This window comes from Kogia breviceps, chromosome 5, assembly GCF_026419965.1.
Source record: "Kogia breviceps isolate mKogBre1 chromosome 5, mKogBre1 haplotype 1, whole genome shotgun sequence".
Taxonomy (NCBI): domain Eukaryota; kingdom Metazoa; phylum Chordata; class Mammalia; order Artiodactyla; family Physeteridae; genus Kogia; species Kogia breviceps.
In genome coordinates this window covers 21710544-21728036 of record NC_081314.1, presented here as the reverse complement: position 1 = coordinate 21728036, position 17493 = coordinate 21710544, and the positions used below count along the sequence as shown (strand labels likewise).

The following is a 17493-nucleotide window of genomic DNA, read 5'->3' as shown; positions in this document are numbered from 1 at the left end:
CCAGGCTAACAAATGATAAAGTCAATGTTCCTCTTCTTAGCAATCATAAATATTCTGTGCTTGTTTCACTGGGTTAAACACATTATAAGTGTTTGCGTTTGCCCACAAGATAGGATGCTCCTTAGGAAGGGATTCAGTCACCTCAAACTCAGTGTTCCAGGGCCTGTTCATAGTAGATCGTCAACACATTTTTAATCACAAACTCACCTGTAGAAACAGTTCACAAGTATTTGGTCTCAGGACCCTTTTAAACTCTTAAAAATAATTAAAATCCTTAACAGCTTTTTTTGTGTGAGTTATATCTACTGATATTTACTGTATTCAAAATTAACACTGAGAATATTTTAAAACACAAGAATAGGGCTTCACTGGTGGTGCAGTGGTTAAGAATCCACCTGCCAATGCAGGGGACATGGGTTCGAGCCTCAGCCTGGGAAGATCCCACATGCCGCAGAGCGACTAAGCCTGTGCACCACAACTACTGAGCCTGCATGTCACAACTACTGAAGCCCACATGCCTAGAGCCCGTACTCTGCAACAAGAGAAGTCACTGCAATGAGAAGCCCGCTCACAGAAACAAAGACCCAACTCAGCCAAAAATAGAAATAAAAAGTATATTAGTTAATTTTAAAAAAAACCCAAAAAACAAAAAAACTAAGGCCTAGGCCATGAAACAAAGTTAAAAAACAAAAAGCCACAAGAATACACAGGCACACATTCAACTTGCCATAAGGGCAATGATGTCATCACATGTCATGTATCCTTTGGAAAACTCCAATGGATACTCATGAAAGAATGAGAGTGAAAAGGAAAATAATATCTTAAGATTGTTATAAAAATAGCTTTGACACCATGGACCCTCAGAATAGATCTCAGAAATCTTCTGAAAGGATCTTAGGGACTCACTGAAAGAGCTCAGAGGCCCCATCCCACACGTTGAGAACCACTGTTTTATAGTAATTCTTCATCTGAACAAAATGATACAGGAAAAATACCCTGTCTTGTGTTGGGTTTAATAGATTTGACAAAAAGGCTTATGATTTAGGATTGAATGTAGAAACTATGTCCCAGCGGGATCTTTAAGACTTGGCAATCATTTGTTGTGAATCATTGTTTTGTAATATGGTATCAAACACATTAATCAAATATATATTTTTTGATAGAACTTCTCTAAGTTAAGGTATTTTTTATTTTTGGTTTTAGAATACATTTTTTTAAAAAACATTTTTTAAATTGAAGTATAGTTGATGTAAAATATTATATGTTACAGATGTATGGTATAGTGATTCACATTTTTTAAATGTTATGCTCCATGGATAGTTATTATAAAATATTGATATATTCTCTGTGTTGTACAATATATGCTTGTAACTTATTTTATACAGAATAGTTTGTGCTAAGGTATTTTTAATACAGATAAATGGTATTTTTGAGCAAGTGACATTTTGGAATACACTTTATGACCCTTTACATTACTTTTCCATAATGCCAGTAGCAGCACTAAATTTATTTTTATTTATTTTTTAACATCTTTTTTGAAGTATAATTGCTTTACAGTGATGTGTTAGTTTCTGCTGTATCACAAAGTGAATCAGCTATACGTATACATATCCCAGTATCCCCTCCCTCTTGCGTCTCCCTCCCACTCTCCCTATCCCACCCCTCTAGGCCATCACAAAGCACCAAGCTGATCTCCCTGGCAGCATTAAATTTAAAATCCTTCAGCTACAAGGACACTCGTCTTCTGTCAGCCTTTTTGACAATGAAAATACAAGGTCAATGAATGAGGATTTCTATAGTTTTCCTTTGAACCACAAGACTTTCCTGATTGAAACAACCTTATGGCTTTATAATCTGGTCCAATAGACTATTATCTGTACGTTACTACAGTAATTTCCGTGAAGAATTTACTTTGTCATCCAAAATTGAGACTATAAAAATCTTTTTATTTCCTACATGTATATGATATCCAAAATTATGTCATGTTACCAAGGTGCTTGAATGTTTTATGCAAAGAATATTTCTGTGTTCAACATCATTTTTTATGAGCAATGTTGGGTAGAGTATGAACTTCACATTACCCAAATTTATTTGAGTAAATTTAATACATTTATTGAGAAGTGAAGAGCGATGAAATGGGGCAAACTAGATATATTTAGAATGTTTTAGGAAGCCTACTCTCAACCTCACTATGATAGAACTCCCACACTACTGCCTATGACAAAGCTTTCCCCATCAAGCATCAGAAAGTGTCCTCATGTTTTCTTATAGTACTACCCTTTGAGGATGATTAACGCCACACTTCCTGAGGGAGGGTATATTTATCCTGGGGCATGCATTCGTGTGTGTGTGTGTGTGTGTGTGTGTGTGTGTGTGTGACAGAAAGGAGGGGTGGTGGTAACATCATCATGGAGTGTGTGCTCCATAAGTAATTTAAACTATTATTTTTATTAAAATAAACACAGACAGGGGACAACAGTTTGAATACTATTGAATGTACCTGATCACACAGTTACTTCAATTCTTTGAGGTTCCTTTGCCTTTCATACTTGTAAACATGAAATTTGTGTGTACATTTGTGAGTATATTACAAAGGGTAAGATGTTGATCTAAAATAAAAAAATAAGTAAAATAAAACACAGACATTATCACATAAAATGAAGAGGTTATATTAATTTTCAGATCAAGCATGGGATTCAAAAATGGTTCTCCTTCAGCTGATTCCTCCCAAACCCATTCCAATTGACAGGAATTAGCAGGGAGCCTAAGGTCAGTAGACAAATGCTGGAGAAGAGAACTTAGGAAATCACAAAGCTTTGAAAGCATCAGAATCATGAGATAAAGAGTGACATGACTTTACTTATCCAAAGAAAGTCATCCAAGATGTAAAAATGCCCATCCTTCTTGTAAAGGAATAAACAGAAAACCAGTTTATAGATATTATAAAAAAGTTTCAAAATGTGTTAGGAATTTTTTTTAAATAAAGGAGTTGATTAGTAAAGATTATTTCATTCACAACAAATACTTTTTTTAAACATCTTTATTTGAGTATAACTGTTTTACAATAGTGTGTTAGTTTCCCCTTTAAAACAAAGTGAATCAGGTATACATATATATATGTTACCATATCTCTTCCCTCCCTCCCACCCTCCCTAACCCACCCCTCTAGGTGGTCACAAAGCACAGAGGTGATCTCCCTATGCTATGCGGCAGCTTCCCACTAGCTACCTAATTTACTTTTGGTAGTGTGTATATGTCCCTGCCACTCTCTCACTTTGTCACAGCTTACCCTTCCCCCTCCCCATATCCTCAAGTCCATGCTCTAGTAGGTCTGTGTTTTATTCCCGTCCTACCACTAATCTCTTCAGGACATTTTTTTTCTTAGATTCCATATATATGTGTTAGCATACGGTATTTGTTTTTCTCTTTCAGACTTACTTCACTCTGTATGACAGACTCCAGGTCTATCCACCTCATTACAAATAACTCAGCTTCATTTCTTTTTATGGCTGAGTAATATTCCATTGTATATATGTGCCACATCTTCTTTATCCATTCATCTGTTGATGGACACTTAGGTTGCTTCCATGTCCTGGCTATTGTAAATAGATCTGCAATGGACATTGTGGTACATGTTTCTTTTTGAATTATGGTTTTCTCAGGGTATATGCTCAGTAGTGGGATTGTGGGGTCGTATGGTAGTTCTATTTATAGTTTTTTAAGGAACCTCCATACTGTTCTGCATAGTGGCTGTATCAATTTACATTCCCACCAGCAGTGCAAGAGTGTTCCCTTTTCTCCACACCCTCTCCAGCATTTATTGTTTCTAGAGTTTTTGATGATGGCCAATCTGACCGGTGTGAGATGATATCTCATCGTAGTTTTGATTTGCATTTCTCGAATGATTAATTATGTTGAGCATTCTTTCATGTGTTTGTTGGCAATCTGTATATCTTCTTTGGAGAAATGTCTATTTAGTTCTTCTGCCCATTTTTGGATTGGGTTGTTTGTTTTTTTGTTACTGAGCTGCATGAGTTGTTTATAAATTTTGGATATTAATCCTTTGTCAACTGCTTCACTTGCAAATATTTTCTCCCATTCTGAGGGTTGTCTTTTGGTCTTGTTTATGGTATCCTTTGCTGCGCAAAAGCTTTTAAGTTTCATTAGGTCCCATTTGTTTATTTTTGTTTTTATTTCCATTTCTCTAGGAGGTGGGTCAAAAAGGATCTTGTTGTGATTTATGTCATAGAGTGTTCTGCCTATGTTTTCCTCTAAGAGTTTGATAGTGTCTGACCTTACATTTAGGTCTTTAACCCATTTAGAGTTTATTTTTGTGTATGGTGTTCAAGAGTGTTCTAATTTCATACTTTTACATGTAGCTTTCCAGTTTTCCCAGCACCACTTATTGAAGAGGCTCTCTTTTCTCCACTGTATATCCTTCCCTCCTTTATCAAAGATAAGGTGACCATATGTGTGTGGGTTTATCTCTGGGCTGTCTATCCTGTTCCATTGATCTATATTTCAAGACAGTACCATACTGTCTTGATTACTGTAGCCTTGTAGTATAGTCTGAAGTCAGGGAGCCTGATTCCTCCAGCTCCATTTTTCGTTCTCAAGATTGCTTTGGCTATTCGGGGTCTTTTGTGTTTCCATACAAATTGTGAGATTTTTTGTTCTATTTCTGTAAGAAATGCCAGTGGTAATTTGATAGGAATTGCATTGAATCTGTAGATTGCTTTGGTTGGTAGAGTCATTTTCACAATGTTGATTCTTCCAATCCAAGAACATGGTATATTTCTCCACCTATTTGTATCATCTTTAATTTCTTTCATCAGTTTCTTATAGTTTTCTGCATACAAGTCTTTTGTCTCCTTAGGTAGGTTTATTCCTAGATATTTTATTCTTTTTGTTGCAATGGTAAATGGAGTGTTTTCTTAATTTCACTCTCAGATTTTTCATAATTAGTGTATAAGAATGCCGGAGATTCTTGTGCATTAATTTTGTATCCTGCTACTTTACCAAATTCATTGATTGACTCTAGTAGTTTTCTGGTAGCATCCTTAGGATTCTCTATGTATAGTATCATGTCATCTGCAAACAGTGACACCTCTACTTCTTTTCCTATTTGGATTCCATTTATTTCTTTTTTTTCTCTGATTGCTGTGGCTAAAACTTCCAAAACTAAGTTGAATAAGAGTGGTGAGAGTAGGCAACCTTGTCTTGTTCCTGATCTTAGTGGAAATGGTTTCAGTTTTTCACCCACAACAAATACTTAATGAACCCCCACCACGTACAAAGTATTGTTCTGTCCAGTGGGGCACAGCAGTAAACACCTCTGCTCTCATGGAGGTTAAAATTCTAATAGAAGAGATAGACAATAAACAAATAAATATACAACATAATGTCAGGTATAAAAAGTGATATAGCAGAAATAAAACAGGGTGGTATGATACGGACTGCTAGGAAGCTGCTAGTTTAATTGCAGTGGTCAAGGAAGGCCCATCTTAAAAAATAAAGTGAATATATGTCCATGCCACTCTGTCACTTTGTCGAGGCTTACCCTTCCCCCTCCCCATATCCTCAAGTCTATGCTCTAGTAGGTCTGTGTCTTTATTTCCGTCCTACCCCTATGTTCTTCATGACATTTTTTTTCTTAGATTCCATATATATGTGTTAGCATACGGTATTTGTTTTTCTCCTTCTGACTTACTTCACTCTGTATGACAGACTCTAGCTAGTGGGAAGCAGCCGCATAGCACAGGGAGATCAGCTCTGTGCTCTGTGACCACCTAGAGGGGTGGGATAGGGAGGGTGGGAGGGAGGGAGACGCAATAGGGAAGAGATATGGGAACATATGTATATGTATAACTGACTCACTTTGTTATACAGCAGAAACTAACATACCATTGTAAATCAATTATACTCCAATAAAGATGTTAAAAAAATGTAAAGTGAGAGAATCAGCCCATTGGAGGGAAGATATTAGCACAGAGAGGGAGCTGTAAAATGTTGTGTGTGAAGTGGAAGCCTGTGTGGTTTGTCTGAGGAACAATGAGGTGACTAAAATGGAGTGAGCAAGGGGAGAGCAAGTGATAGGGAGGAGCTGAAGAGGAAGTATGACCCACATCAAGAGGAGCCTTTGTAGCCTGTGGAGGGATTTGGGATTTTATTCTAAGTGTAACAGGAAGCCAATAGAAGATTTTTCACAGGGCAGTGACCTGATTTGTTTCAGAAAATTCTAAGGGCAAACTGAGAACTTTCTAAATGGGTATTGTGTTATTCTGGGGTTTTCATACTACAAGTTGTGGAATTTCTTTAATACAATATATGAGAAGACAGACAAGGGAGACAGGGGCAGAAATTGAGGCAGGAAAAAGGAAATTTTCTGTCTTCAGTAGTTTAGGACTTGGGCATAGAATAGGAATAGGCTGGTGAACTATGCTATAAACTGAATTACTTTTCATGTCCACCTTTTATAAATCTGAGGGTACCCAATAATCAAGTGAGAAATAGCACATAGTAAATATGACATTTATTATTTTCTTTTCTGATTTTAATAGAAATATCTGTTCATTGTAATATATTTGGAAAGTAAGGAAAAGGAGAAAGAAGAAAACTAAACCACTTTAATCATATCATCCAGAAAAAAAATCACCATCAAAATGTCATGGATGGGCTTCCCTGGTGGCGCAGTGGTTGAGAGTCCGCCTGCCGATGTGGGGGACACGGGTTCGTGTCCCGGTCCGGGAAGATCCCACATGCCGTGGAGAGGCTGGGCCCGTGAGCCATGGCCGCTGAGCCTGTGCTCCGCAACGGGAGAGGCCACAACAGTGAGAGGCCCGCTTACCGCAAAAAAAAAAAAAAATGTCATGGATGTTCATTCAGTTTTTCTTCAATATACATGCGTACAAAATAGGGTAATATTTTTGTAAGTTGTGAGTTCTTTACCTTTGAAATATAATAGAACAAATATAGTGTTCAGTCTGTAAGGCTATATTAAAGGTGAGACAGCGATAGAACAATATTTGCCTGGTTATTCCAGTAATGAGAACTTTGAGGGGACAAGCCAACTAAAGTTCTTGACCCAGTTGCAACCTGTATGCATGTGGAGACTTCCCCACACCAACAAGCAGTTCTTGGATGCCAGCAGGGTATCCTACAATTCAATTCAATTCTGATACTATCTACCCAGAGATAGAATCAGATTCTTCAGGTAAAGGGCTCAGTCCCACCAGACCACTCTCTACTTCAGATACAAGTTCCAAGACCAGATTGTTACCTGTACTTCGGACCAACAAGCTACGAATTGGAAGTTTTGAAAATTCCCTCCTTGGGTTTGATTAATTTGCTAGAATGGCTCACAGAACTCTGGAAAATCTTTTTACTTACTAGATTGCTGATTTATTTTAAGCAGATATTAAAGGAATGCATATCTATTTCACTGCAGCATTATTTACAATATCCAAGATATGGAAGCAATCTAAATGTCCATCAATAGGTGAATGGATAAAGAAGATGTGGTATATATGTATATATACCTTTGGGTAGGATCCAAAAGTCACCTTCCCTGAAACAGTTTCAGGAACTGAGAACAAGAGACCAAATATTATCCCACTGTTCTTATCTCTCAAGAAATTCCAAGGGTTTGGGGAGCTGTAATCCAAGAACTGTGGATGAAGATCAAATATATGCAGGGAATATAGATTTGGTCATTCAGATCACCAAATACATATTTTTCCTGTAAATTACAATATTGCACATGCAAGGTGGACTGTGACAATACACGTGTGCCCAATCTTTCCTGCTGGAACCTGAACAATTGAGACTCCTTTCTGGGTAACAGTTTCAGAAAGACTGGACTCTATCCCTGTTCTTCTTTCTCTAGTATGAGTCACTGTCAGCTCTGTTCTCTCAGGTTAGTTAGTCCTAAATATGAGAAAAGGCAACTTTATTACAAGGGGGAAGGCTTATGAGGGAGGCTAGGTCATTACAGTCCAAGGAGTGGAAGCATTAGCTTTGTTCTAATGGTACTTGGTTCCTTTCAGTTCTCAGCACCTCAGTATAGTCCTCTAAACCTGGTCTCATCTCACCCAAACCTTCATTTCCTTGTAGAGAGAATAAGGGAATGTCGGATCATTTAATTTCAAAAGAAAAATATTTTCTCTCATCTTCCAGTTCTTAAAGTCACATCGGGGAACCAGGGTGACAGTGAGGCACTCACGTTGGGCACATAATTTAAGGGGTGCAAAAATCTCTGTAATCAAGATAAGTAATAGTTTAACACAATATTTTTTAAAAATAAGTTACTGTAAAATAATCTAAAGTTTAAAAAAATCAACCGTTTAAATGAAGACATGATCAGTATGAATGATTTTTTTCCTTTTGCCTAAGGCTCTAATAACATCTGGCAGGTACTCTTGCTAACATTGTCTGAACCTACTGAACCAGATTTTCTGGGAATGAACCCCAGGAATTCATATTTTATTAAGGTGATTCATATGCAGGCTAGTTTGTGAAATACAGAAAAGTTCTGATGATCTCTAAAGTTACACCTCACTTTGATAACATTCCAAAGACATAGTCATTGATTACATGAGAGGATATTTGTCTAAATATTAAACAATAAAATAGTTAGTTTATGATAAGGGCCAACAGACATATACACACACAAGCCCACAAAATGATCATTTGAGGGGTGGAGAACTTTTACTCTAAACAAATCTTATATAAAACTTTGCCTCAAATCAGCTAACATTTTAACAAGGCTCGATTACAAAAATTGCCCTTTATATCAATATCATCAATCAATATTATTGCATGCCAAACAGTCCATAAGGCACTGAGAGCCAAATAGTAGAACTGTAAGGATGTAGCATGTCAGAGAGTTTAAAAACAGCACTCCTACCTAGGAACAACTAATATACCTATTGATGGATCTCAACTCCAACCCAGACTCTTGCTATCAGAGGCTCACTTGGTGCTTTTATAGTCCTTTATCTACCAAGGATCGTTAATTTTTTTTCCTATAAATATTTGTTCTTTGTCATGGATTCTATGCTACACCATCCAGATCTCCCTTCATGAGCTAAAGAGTTAATTCCCCCCAGCTCTCAGGAATTTGTTGTCTGACATCACTCAGCTGTCAATTCCTTTGAGAACTGCCACTGGAGAAGAGAGTCTTCTTTTTTTAGTCTCTGAAATTTGCACACTGATACCTTTTTTTTTAAACATCTTTTTTTTTCTTTTTTTTTTTTTGTGTGTGGTATGCAGGCCTTTCACTGTTGTCACCTCTCCCATTATGGAGCACAGGCTCTGGACGTGCAGGCTCAGCAGCCATGGCTCACTGGTCCAGCCGCTCCACGGCATGTGGGATCCTCCCGGACCGGGGCACAAACCCGTGTCCCCTGCATCTGCAGGCGGACTCTCAACCACTGCACCACCAGGGAAGTCCTAAACATCTTTATTGGAGTATAATTGCTTTACAAAGGTGTGTTAGTTTCTGCTTTATAACAAAGTGAATCACCTATACATATACATATATCTCCATATCTCTACGCTCTTGTGCCTCCCTCCCTCCCACCCTCCCTATCCCACCCTTCTAGGTGGTCACAACACACTGAGCTGATCTCCCTGTGCTATGCGGCTGCTTCCCACTAGCTATCTATTTTACGTTTGGTAGTGTATATATATCCATGCCACTCTCTCACTTTGTCCCAGCTTACCCTTCCCCCTCCCCATATCTGCAAGCCCATTCTCTAGTAGGTCTGTTTTTATTCCCATCCTGCCCCTAGGTTCTTCATGACCTTTTTTTCTTCTTTAGATTCCATATATATGTGTTAGCATACAGTATTTGTTTTTGTCTTTCTGACTTACTTCACTCTGTATGACAGACTCTAAGTCCATCCACCTCACTACAAATAACTCAATTTCGTTTCCTTTTATGGCTGAGTAATATTCCATTGTATATATGTGCCACATCTTCTTTATCCATTCATCTCTCGATGGACACTTAGGTTGCTCCCGTGTCCTGGTTATTGTAAATAGAGCTGCAATGAACATTGTGGTACATGACTCTTTCTGGATTCTGTTTTTCTCAGGATATATGCCAAGTAGTGGGATTGCTGGGTCACATGGTAGTTCTATATTTAGTTTTCTAAGGAAGCTCCATACTGTTCTGCATAGTGGCTGTATCAGTTTACATTCCCACTAACAGTGCAAGAGGGCTCCCTTTTCTCTACACCCTTTCCAGCATTTATTGTTTGTAGATTTTTTGATGATGGCCATTCTGACTGGTGTGAGATGATGTCTCATTGTAGTTTTGATTTGCATTTCTCTAATGATTAATGATGTTGAGCATTCTTTCATGTGTTTGTTGGCAATCTGTATATCTTCTTTGGAGAAATGTCTATTTAGATCTTCTGCCCATTTTTGGATTGGGTTGTTTGTTTTTTTGATATTGAGCTGCATGAGCTGCTTGTGAATTTTGGAGATTAATCCTTTGTCAACTGCTTCATTTGCAAATATTTTCTCCCATTCTGAGGGTTGTCTTTCGTCTTCTTTATGGTTTCCTTTGCTGGGCAAAAGCTACTAAGTTTCATTAGATCCCATTTGTTTATTTTTGTTTTTATTTCCATTTCTCTAGGAGGTAGGTCAAAAAGGATCTTGCTGTGATTTATGTCATAGAGTATTCTGCCTATGTTTTCCTCAAATAGTTTTATAGTCTCTGGCCTGAAATTTAGGTCTTTAATCCATTTTGAGTTTATTTTTGTGTATGGTGTTAGGAAGTGTTCTAATTTCATTCTTTTACATATAGCCATCCAATTTCTCAGCACCACTTAATGAAGAGCCTGTCTTTTCTCCATTGTATATCTTTGCCTCATTTATCAAAAATAAAGTGACTATATGTGTGTGGGTTTATCTCTGGTCTTTCTATCTTCTTCCATTAATCTATATTTCTGTTTTTGTGCCAGTACCAAACTGTCTTGATTACTGTTGCTCTGCAGTATAGTCTGAAATCACAGAGTCTGATTCCTCCAGCTCCGTTTTTCTTTCTCAATACTGCTTTGGCTATTCAGGGTCGTTTGTATTTCCATACAAATGGTGAAATTTTTTGTTCTAGTTCTGTGAAAAATGCCAGGGATAGTTTGAAAGGGATTGCACTGAATCTGTAGATTCCTTTGTGTAGTACAGTCATTTTTACAATGTTGATTCTTCCAATCCAAGAACATGGTTATCTCTCCATCTATTTGTATCATCTTTCATTTCTTTCATCAGTGTCTAATAGTTTTCTGCATACAGGTCTTTTTCTCCTTAGGTAGGTTTATTCCTAAGTATTTTATTCTTTTTGTTGCAATGGTAAACGGGAGTGTCTCCTTAATTTCACTTTCAGATATGTCATCATTAGTGTATAGGAATGCAAGAGATTTCTGTGCATTAATTTTGTATCCTGCTACTTTACCAAATTCATTGATTAGCTCTAGTAGTTTTCTGGTAGCATCTTTAGGATTCTCTATGTATAGTATCATGTCATCTGCAAACAGTGACAGCTTTACTTCTTCTTTTCCAACTTGGATTCCTTTTATTTCTTTTTCTTCTCTGATTGCTGTGGCTAAAACTTCCAAAATTATGTTGAATAATAGTGGTGAGAGTGGGCAACCTTGTCTTGTTCCTGATCTTAGAGGAAATGCCTTCAGTTTTTCACCATTGAGAAGAATGTTGGCTGTGGGTTTGTCATATATGGCCTTTATTATGTTCAGGTAAGTTCCCTCTGTGCCTACTTTCTGGAGGGTTTTTATCATAAATGGGTGTGAATTTTGTCAAAAGCTTTTTCTGCATCTATTGAGATGATCATATGGTTTTTCTCCTTCAGTTTGTTAATATGATCTATCATGTTGATTGATTTGCATAAATTGAAGAATCCTTGCATTCCTGGGAGAAACTCAAATTGATTAAAGACCTAAATGTAAGGCCAGACACGATAAAACTCTTAAGAGGAAAACATATGCAGAACACTCTATGACATAAATCACAGCAAGATCCTTTTTGACCCACCTCCTAGAGAAATGGAAATAAAAACAAAAATAAACAAATGGGATCTAATGAAACTTAAAAGCTTTTGCACAACAAAGGAAACCATAAACAAGACCAAAAGACAACCCTCAGAATGGGAGAAAATATTTGCAAATGAAGCAACTCACAAAGGATTAATTTCCAAAATTTACAAGCAGCTCATGCAGCTCAATATCAAAAGAACAAACAAACCAATCCAAAAATGGGCAGAAGGCCTAAACAGACACTTCTTCAAACAAGATATACAAATTGCCAACAAACACATGAAAGAATGCTCAACATCACTAATCATTAGAGCAATGCAAATCAAAACTACAATGAGGTATCACCTCACACCAGTCAGAAATGGCCATCATCAAAAAATCTACAAACAATAAATGCTGGAAAGGGTGTAGAGAAAAGGGAGCCCTCTTGCACTGTTGGTGGGAATGTAAATTGATACAGCCACTATGGAGAACGGTATGGACGTTCCCTAAAAAACTAAAAATAGAATTACCATGTGACCCAGCAATCCCACTACTGGACATATACCCTGAGAAAACCATAATTCAAAAAGAGTCATGTGTGATGATGTGAGAGAGTGTCAGGGACATATACACACTACCAAATGTAAATTAGATAGCTAGTGGGAAGCTGCAGCATAGCACAGGGAGTTCACCTCTGTGCTTTGTGACCACCTAGAGGGGTGGGATAGGGAGGGTGGGAGGGAGGGTGACACAAGAGGGAAGAGTTATGGGAACATATGTATATGTATAACTGATTCACTTTGTTGTAAAGGAGAAACTAACACACTATTGTAAAACAGTTATACTCAAATAAAGATGTTAAAAAAAAAAAAAAGAGTCATGTACCACAATGTTCATTGCAGCTCTATTTACAATGGCCAGGACATGGAAGCAACCTAAGTGTCCATCGAGAGATGAATGGATAAAGAAGATGTGGCACAAATATACAATGGAATATTACTCAGCAATAAAAAGAACCGAAACTGAGTTATTTGTAGTGAGGTGGATGGACCTAGAGTCTGTCATACAGAGTGAAGTAAGTCAGAAAGAGAAAAACAAATACCGTATGCTAACACATATATATGGAATCTAAAGAAAAACAATGTTTCTGAAGAACCTAGGAGCAGGACAGGAATAAAGATGCAGATGTAGAGAATGGACTTGAGGATATGGGAAGGGGGAAGGGTAAGCTGTGACGAAGTGAGAGAGTGACATGGACATATATACACTACCAAATGTAATACGGAAAACTATTGGGAAGCAGCCGCATGGTACAGGGAGATCAGCTCGGTGTGTTGTGACCACCTAGAGGGGTGAGATAGGGAGTGTGGGAGGGAGACGCAAGAGTGAGGAGATATGGGGAAATATGTATATATATAGCTGATTCACTTTGTTATAAAGCAGAAACTAACAAAGCATTGTAAAACAATTATACTCTAATAAAGGTGTTTTTTACGAAGCACGATGACATGCATACAAATTCAGTAGGATGTTCTTAAGTTGTTGAAATTTAGATTTTCTAATCTTCCACTGGCAAGTCCTTTATCCCTAACCTTCTAAAAACTAATAAATCATTGGCTCAAGATGGTCACAAATTGTATGTAGCATTTAAAAGCCACTATTATTATATGTCAAAATGTTAACACTATTATTACTGTAATCATAATTAAGGAAGGAATACTTCTCATCAGAGTTTGTCTACAATAAAGTGATCTTGCTAAGCTTTGTGTTCCTTCCTGCCCTATCTGATGTGTAAACCAGTCTCCATGTGTGGGTCGCCTGCCTGCTAATGGCTCATCATCTTATTATTCACATTACCTGAAACAATAACAGTTAACTAACAGTTTTCCTATGTTTCAGGTAATGTGAATAACAAGATAATGAGCCTTTAGAACGTGCTAGTGAACTTAGAACAGCAGTTCTTAACCTGAGACTTACTTGGGGAGGTCTTTAAAATCCTAATGCTCTGACTGCATCCCAAACTAATTAAACTAGAATCACACGGGGTGGTATCCAGTCCTCAGGATTTTTTTTTAACTCTCCAGGTGATTCCAGTGAATAGCCAAGGTGGAGAACCAGAGGTCTAGAAGAAAAATCTATCATTATGAGCAGAGGCAAAACACCTAAGTTAAGTTTGTAACATTACTACCTCAATCTATTTTCAGGTTTTTAGGCATGGAGACCGAAGTCCCATCGAAACCTTTCCTAAAGACCCCATTAAGGAATCCTCATGGCCACAAGGATTTGGCCAACTCACTCAGGTTGGTTGGATTTCACCAACAAGCTACTGATGAGTCTCAAGGGAAACTCTGTGGGATTGTTACATATTGAAACCATATAACTACTTTACTCATAACTGAGAAAGGCTTTTGCACAGTTACCTGGGATCTAAAAAGTGTAAAATGTGTTTTGATTGTGGAAAGAGAAGCACTAATGATTAGCCTCAACAATTTCTGATCATGATCAAGTCACCCCTAGTGACTAGTAACTGTAAGAAAATTGTATAGAATTGCCTGTTTTGATCTTTTTACTCTGTTGGCATTATTAAAGCATAAGAGTCGTGCATGGACAACAGAATACATGAGCTTAAAGATGCTGAAGAGAGCTAAGAATTGCTTACAAGCCAGTTTCTCAGGCTCCACCTGAGAAAGTAGAAAATAATCCTGAATCAGCAGAGTTGGGAAAACATGATTCCTTTGGAAGTGCTGTTGCCGAAATTGATTTTTGGTCAGATGGATGTATTGGGATTGAACCTTCCTTAAAAGTGGTCAAACACAGGGAACCCTACGTCCTAAAGAGCACCCAAGAAGGTGAACTGGGGAACAAAAGAATCTGTGGTCATGTTCCAATGCCTGGCCCCCTTCATCTGTAAGAGTGGATTACCCTTCTGTTTGGAGCCACAGGGCCACGTGTGTTGCTTCTGTCCTGACCAAAATATTGTTTAAATATATTAAGAAAATGTCATAGAATGTTTAGAGTTGGATACCTCCAAATTTAATGGGTCTTGATCTTGGCTAAACATTGGAACTACCCAGAGAGCTTTACAAAATATTGTCTGCCTGGGAAGTTCTTATTTAATCAATCTAGGGTGCAGCCTGGACATTGGGATTTTTAGAAACTCCTTGGTTGATCAGTTGACTCTAATGAGTAGCCAAGGCTGAGAATTACTGCCCTAACTTAATAGTCTCAATGAGGAGAAAATGCAAAGAGGCTATTTGAGGCCAGTATCTTCCAGCTCCCAGGTCAGAGCTCTTCCCACCATAGACTACATTGATTCTGGCTCCCTGAAAAAGAGAAGTGTTATAAAAACTCAAGGTTGCTTCGTAATGCTTATGGCTCTGTCGAGACTCCTGTTCCTTTGCAAAGTTCTAGTAAAACTAAAAGATTCTTCCAGACTGTGGGATCTGGGTTTTTCTTCTGGTATTCTCTTGACTAACCACCAGTTTCTCCTAAAGCAGTGCTGCTCAGCCTTCCAAGTGCAAATGAATCATTTGAGGATCTTGTCAAAATGCAGATTCTAATTCATTGGGTCTGACATGGTCTGAGATTCTGCATTTCTAACATACTCTTAAATGTTGCCCATGGTGCTGATACATGGCCACTTTGAAGTAGCAATGTTCTAGAGCTCAAATTCCTGACCTTGATTCAGTACTTCCAATCTGTGTAGCGACAAAGCAATTGTTCTGAGTTCAATGGTTCTCAAAGTGTGGTCCCTGGATGAGTAACATTACCATCACCTGGAGACTTGTCAGAAATGTAAATTCTCTGGCCCTACCCACTGAACTAGAAACTCTGCGTTTGACTCCTGGGAATCTTTGTTTGTAATGAGCTCTCCAGGTGATTCTGTGCATGCTAGTGTTTGAAAACCACTGCTCTATAGAAGATGACTACTTCCTTAAAAGTTAGCTTTAAGTGAGAATAACAAATTACACCCAAAGTACCTGCTTCTTCAGCTATCCAGGTCATTCAGGAAACTCACAAACCTCAAAGCACACACTATTCTTTTCCTACCTCTTTTCCCATCTAGAAGGGTAACCAGGAGTGACAAGCAAATGAGGGAGTGGGACCAAGCAGAAGCCACAGTGATCACATCTTTTCTGACTCCTGAAGCTCTGGCAAGGCTCTGGATTAGAGACAGACTAGAATGCAATGTTTCCCAAAGCATGGTGCTCTACTACATGGATCTGAATCACTCAGGGCACTTGTTAAAATGCAGGTTCCAGGCTACACCTAGGATCCAGTGAGCTGGAATCGCTGGGGGAAATGCTGAGGAATCTGCATTTCAACAAGCACCCTAGATAATTTTGCTTCTGATGCACAGTAATGCTTGAGGATCAACGAGCTAAGGCAATGCTTCTCAATGATTAATTGCCATCAGAATCTTAATGAGCTTGTTAAAAACAGATTCCTGAGCTCCACCCCCAACGATTCCGATTTAGTAGGTCAAGGGTGGGGCCCAAGAATTTGGTTTCTAACATACTCCCAAGTGATGCTAATACTGCTGATCCACAGACCACACTTTGAGTAACCGGCTCTAGTTTTTCATGAACCAGTTGTAAATGAACTGTGCAGATAATAAATAATTGCACCCAGAGGTTGAAAGTGATCTTTAGATTCATCAAGTCCAACCTCTTATCAGAGAGTTGAATTTCTTCCACATGGTAACCAGTCCTTGAAATTCTGTCACAAAAATGAACCTTTTGGGGCTTCCCTGGTGGCGCAGTGGTTGGGAGTCCGCCTGCCGATGCGGGGGACACGGGTTCGTGCCCCGGTCTGGGAGGATCCCACGTGCCGCGGAGCGGCTGGGCCCGTGAGCCATGGCCGCTGAGCCTGCGCTCCGCAGCGGGAGAGGCCACAGCGGTGAGAGGCCCACGTACTGCAAAAAAAAAAGAAATCTTGCCAAAATTTACAGGTTACCATGACCAGGACCTTTTTGGAATCTGGAGTAAAGTCTACAATGCTTTATTTTGTGAGGTAAAAGAAAAAATATCAAAGATTGACTTACAATCTGATTTTATGATTTATGCCTATTTTGAAACAGATAAATACATTTTCTTTTGCTTTTATACAGATGTATTATTTAGACTTCCTTTGACATTGAAACATAAGTCAAGACTTCTTTATATTAACTTGAAAATTCTGACTTCTTCTCTCTCTTATTTATGTATTCACCCTTTAGAAAATTATAAGCAGTGACTTCCCTGGTGGTCCAGTGGTTAAGACTTTGCCTTCCAATGCAGGAGGTGTGGGTTCAATCCCTGTTTGGAGGAGTAAGAGCCCACATGACTTGCGGCCAAAAAACCAAAACATAAAAAAGAAGCAGTATTGTAACAAATTCAATAAAGACTTAAAAACTGGTTCACATTAAAAAAAAAAAAAAAAGAAAATTTAGGCAAAATTGCTTTTTCTGTGCCTTACC

At 38.2% G+C, this 17493-nt stretch overlaps 1 protein-coding gene across 1 annotated transcript in view; it reads left to right on the top strand.

The window, feature by feature from the left end:
* The window catches only part of ACP3 (acid phosphatase 3), an 83762-nt gene that overhangs the window by 54544 nt on the left and 11725 nt on the right, over nucleotides 1-17493 (top strand). The window contains 3 exon segments of the mRNA XM_059065303.2: nucleotides 14240-14335; nucleotides 14698-14884; nucleotides 16966-17048. Of these exon segments, the coding sequence (XP_058921286.1) occupies nucleotides 14240-14335; nucleotides 14698-14884; nucleotides 16966-17048 (366 nt within the window).